Source organism: Oryzias melastigma, linkage group LG9, assembly GCF_002922805.2.
Source record: "Oryzias melastigma strain HK-1 linkage group LG9, ASM292280v2, whole genome shotgun sequence".
NCBI lineage: Eukaryota > Metazoa > Chordata > Actinopteri > Beloniformes > Adrianichthyidae > Oryzias > Oryzias melastigma.
The window spans coordinates 810,590-815,264 of record NC_050520.1 but is presented as its reverse complement, the minus strand read 5'-3'; the positions used below and the strand labels follow the sequence as shown (position 1 = coordinate 815,264).

General features: G+C 53.1%; 1 protein-coding gene across 1 annotated transcript in view; it reads right to left on the bottom strand.

Moving 5' to 3' along the window:
* The window catches only part of LOC112136411 (yippee-like 1), a gene marked incomplete at its 3' end in the record, with an annotated part of 14,347 nt that overhangs the window by 8,675 nt on the left and 997 nt on the right, over positions 1-4,675 (bottom strand). Inside the window, 1 exon segment of the mRNA XM_036213656.1 lies at positions 49-333. Within this exon segment, the coding sequence (XP_036069549.1) occupies positions 49-165 (117 nt within the window).

The window sequence follows — 4,675 nt, the reverse complement described above, 5'->3', positions numbered from 1 at the left end:
GATTTCTAGGAAAGCTGGAAGAGCCGGCAGCGTGGCGCGGCGCCGTACCTTTGAGATGAGCTCGTCGTGGTTGGCCAGGTGCGCCCGGCAGTGGATGCAGCTGTAGGTGCGGTGGCAGGACGGCAGGTAGGCCTGGAAGGTCTTGGACTTGGTCATCTTTACCATGTCAGAGGGGCGGGGCTCCTCGCTGGCGTCAGGGCTGGCACTGGAAGAGTTGCAGCTCTGCTGGACTTGCTGACAGAAGAAACACTGGAAGATGCAGGCAAAAGCCGTCGTTGTTGTGGAGGGGGGGTGTGGGACGCTCCACACGGACACCACGGGAGAAAATCAAGCCTGCAAGAGAGGGGGGGCAGAGGTGAGAGGCGTGTCTATTTATAGCGCTCATGAACAGGATTGCATTTTCCGTCCGATCGCAGGAAAGTGGGATTACAGTCGTCTTTGAGGCCAGCGCCAGCGGTCCGAATGACGCATCGGCGGCGCCGCTAGGACCCAAAGAACCCTCCAAACCACACCTGTCGTCTGTGCGGGCCTGCAGGTGACCCAGAGGAACGTTCTGACCCGCGCTGAAGCAGCTGAAGCTTCGAGGCTTCACAACACTCCAAGGGCGGGAAAACCAGGAAAGACTCAGCAGAACCAACGTCAGGTTTTCATGTCCGAGTCTGAAAACGGGATGAACTGTCACCAACACCGTCACCATGGCAACGCCCAGCAGGATTCTGAGGATTCAGAATCAGGAAAGTTTGTTGATGTTCTCCGAAAAGATGAAACGTTTTAGGAAAACTGTTTGTGACCTCTGACCTCTGACCTGCTTCACGCTAGGACTGACGGTCGTCTCCACCGACACAATGTCAGCAGAGCCAAAAACAGCAGCAACACCGAAGCTTTCCAGCTGATCGAGGAAAGCCAAGACGTTCATGGATCTATTTGTCTGCATCAGAAGTGGGTGGAGCTAGAACCTTGTGGCCCCGCCCAGCATTCTTCCTGATTTGTCATTTGAATCCAGAAAAATCCAGACAGGCAGCTTTAATCTGAACTTTGTTTCCTCCATCATCCGAGAAAAACCACCAGAACTTTTACAAAACGGCGTTTTCATCAGTCGCTCTTTTACAGCTTCAGTGAGTGAAGCTGACTTCCTGTTCAGGTTCCTCTTTTGTCTGAGGAGTTATTGTTCATCTCCAGGTTCGTTCTGGAGATTCTGGATGTGCTGGCTTGACTGTAACACACATTCTACTATAGTATAGTTGTAGTAATACTACAGTACTATCTGTTAGAGTTGCAGAGGGTTTGACTGTAGAGGTATTCCTGAGAGAGTCATGTGACTCGGTTCTGATCCAGTTACTCTGTGAGGTCAGGATTACTGTGAAGTAACTTTGTGGATGTTGGGGACCTGCTGCTGTCCTGGAGCTTCATCACAAAGGCTTCAGACAACAACTGCAGCCGCTCTGGAAGTTTCCAGGCCAACTTCAGCGCTGAAACAGGAAGAGCGAGCCAGACGGCAGCCAGAGCAGAACAAAGGCGCTTCCGCGTCTGAGCAGGAAGCTCTGCAGGGCGGCTGAAGCTCTGCATAACAGCTGAAACTCTGCGAAACAGCTGAAACTCTGCAGAGCGGCTGAAACTCTGCAGAGCGGCTGAAACTCTGCAAAACCGCTGAAGCTCTGCATAACAGCTGAAACTCTGCAAAACGGCTGAAACTCTGCTGAGCGGCTGAAACTCTACGAAACAGCTGAAACTCTGCAGAGCGGCTGAAACTCTGCAGAGCGGCTGAAACTCTGCTGAGCGGCTGAAACTCTACGAAACAGCTGAAACTCTGCAAAACGGCTGAAACTCTGCAAAACGGCTGAAACTCTGCTGAGCGGCTGAAACTCTACGAAACAGCTGAAACTCTGCTGAGCGGCTGAAATTCTGCATAACAGCTGAAACTCTGCAGGGCGGCTGAAGCTCTGCATAACAGCTGTAACTCTGTGAAACAGCTGAAACTCTGCAGAGTGGCTGAAACTCTGCAAAACGTCTGAAACTCTGCAGAGCGGCTTAAACTCTGCTGAGCGGCTGAAACTCTGCTGAGCGGCTGAAACTCTGCCAAATGGCTGAAACTTTGCGGAACGGCTGAAACTATGCATAACAGCTGGAACTCTGTGGAGCAGCTGAAACTCTGCGAAACAGCTGAAACTCTGCAGGGCGGCTGAAACTCTGCTGAGCAGCTGAAACTCTGCGAAACAGCTGAAACTCTGCAGAGCGGCTGAAACTCTGCAGAGCGGCTGAAACTCTGCGAAACAGCTGAAACTCTGCTGAGCGGCTGAAACTCTGCAGAGCGGCTGAAGCTCTGCAGGCGGCTGAAGCTCTGCATAACAGCTGAAACTCTGTGAAACAGCTGAAACGATGCAGAGCGGCTGAAACTCTGCAGAGCGGCTGAAGCTCTGCAGGCGGCTGAAGCTCTGCATAACAGCTGTAACTCTGTGAAACAGCTGAAACTCTGCAGAGCGGCTGAAACTCTGCGAAACAGCTGAAACTCTGCTGAGCGGCTGAAACTCTGCAGAGCGGCTGAAGCTCTGCAGGCGGCTGAATCTCTGCAAAACGGCTGAAACTCTGCTGAGCAGCTGAAACTCTGCGAAACAGCTGAAACTCTGCTGAGCGGCTGAAACTCTGCAGAGCGGCTGAAACTCTGCAGAGCGGCTGAAATTCTGCAAAACAGCTGAAACTCTGCAGAGCTGCCCAAAGTTCTGTGGAGCAGCTGAAACTTCACCAAGCTTCAGCTGAACTGGATCTTTCCACACCGACCAGCACCAGAACCGCTCTCTAATCTGCGCAGGTGCTGCAGCCGTAATCCCTGAATGAAAAGCAGCAAATCCCGTTTAAAGCCACTCTGCACGTGCACGAAAGAGGAAAACACTGCACGTGCACGAGCGTCTCCCGTGCTCGTCATCTCGTTTGGACCCGGGTCTGCAGAACTTCTGCTCCGCCGCTGATGAGAAGAAACCGGAACTCTTCCGTGTGCGGTTCTGCTCATGCGCAGTAGCTCCTCCGAAACTTTTTCTTTGTTGAACTTTTTGGGTTTTTTTCTCACAGAAACGCGGCGGACTTCTTTGATCTTCAGAGCGGTTTCGGGGTCGCTCGGTTCGGTTGTGCATCGGAACCGCGGACCCAGCAGGTGAAGCGGCGCAAACGAAGCTGTTGCGCGGCGCAGAGTCCAGACAAAGACCCGCTGGCCTCATGACCGACACGCGCGCGCGGCTCTTCACGGACCCGCGTCCTGACGAGCTCATCCCCGCATGACACGCGCCCGTAATCCCGTAATCCCGCTTTTCCTCCGGTCGTCTCCGGAGCATCAGCTGTTTTCATTGTTGCCTTGTTTTCCGAGCCCGGAGCGGACCGTGAAGCCCCCGCACCAGCAGAACCAGGTCCGGTTCCGATCCCGAGGGGTTCGGGTCGGGACTCACCAGCAGGTCGCAGAACCGCGTCTCGGTGGGAAGCGCGTGCTGACAGACGGACAGCGGGACGGTTGTTGTTGTTGTTGTTTTCCTGACGCCGTCGGGGAGATGAAGGGCTGCCGTCGTCGCACGCGCTGCTCCGCGCGTGATCCCACCGGGTCAGAACTTCCTGCGGGTCGTGCGGGAGCTGCCGGGCATCATTTTAGCCAGCGCGGCTTTTGTTGTCTTTGTGTGCGTGACGGACTGGTCTGCTTACTTTGGCGAGAGCACGTCAGCACGTGGGAGGAGCGCGCGCTCCGATTGACACGGAGACTGGCCAATGGGCGCCGAGGATGCGTTCACGGTCCGGCCGAGCGGCGTTCAGGACGGTTCCGTTTGTTTACACCGTTTTAGCAGCGAATAAAACGACGTTGAGCTTCCGGTTTCAGAGACGGAACTCTGACGGTTAAAGACGTTTATGAAGGAAAAGATAAAAACGAAGAAAATTGAGCAAAAAAGTCTTTGGTTTCACAGCTGACGTCACAGTCTGTGGTTTCAGGATGTTGTGCAGTCACACACACATATACAAACTCACTTTAACCAAACACAAGAAGATTTGTCTCAAACTCTCAGTTCTGAAAAGAATCCCGATAGTTTCCGACTTAAAAGAAGAAACGTGTCGTGTAGTTGTAGTTTCCCGTGCAGCCTGAACGCACCACCTCATGGGGGGTGAGAAGGCCTCAGGATGAACAACAAGATCAGCTTTTTGTTCCTCAGATGTTCCAGTTGTTCTCCTCTCGCTCTGACAGTTTGTTGTTTCTGTTCAGCGTCAAACTCTGAGCTTCAGGATCCACTTCCTGTTTGGAGCTCTTGAATTCCCGCCTTTTAACATCATAGAGTTTCTGTTTGTTAACTCAGCAGGTGATCTGTCTTTGCAGACGATCTTCGTGTTTCCAGGTGCCTGTCCCGAGTCCGGCCCAGTCAGTCAGGCTCGGGTCCGGAGGGGCAGTAAGACCACAGTCTGCGGGTCGGGCTCTGTGGCGCCCCCTGACGGCAGCAGCGGAAATGCCAGCACCTGATTGATGTTTATCTGCGTACAGATGAACACTCTGACCGTTTTTTGATGCTTCAACATCGAATCGGAACATTTTTTAAATCGAGTTTATTTCTGTCCACAAACATTCAGGAGTTCAGATCAGATCAGATCAGGATTGATGCTGAATCCTCCGGTGATCCTGGATTTGATCATATAATCTGACCGATTACCCCCC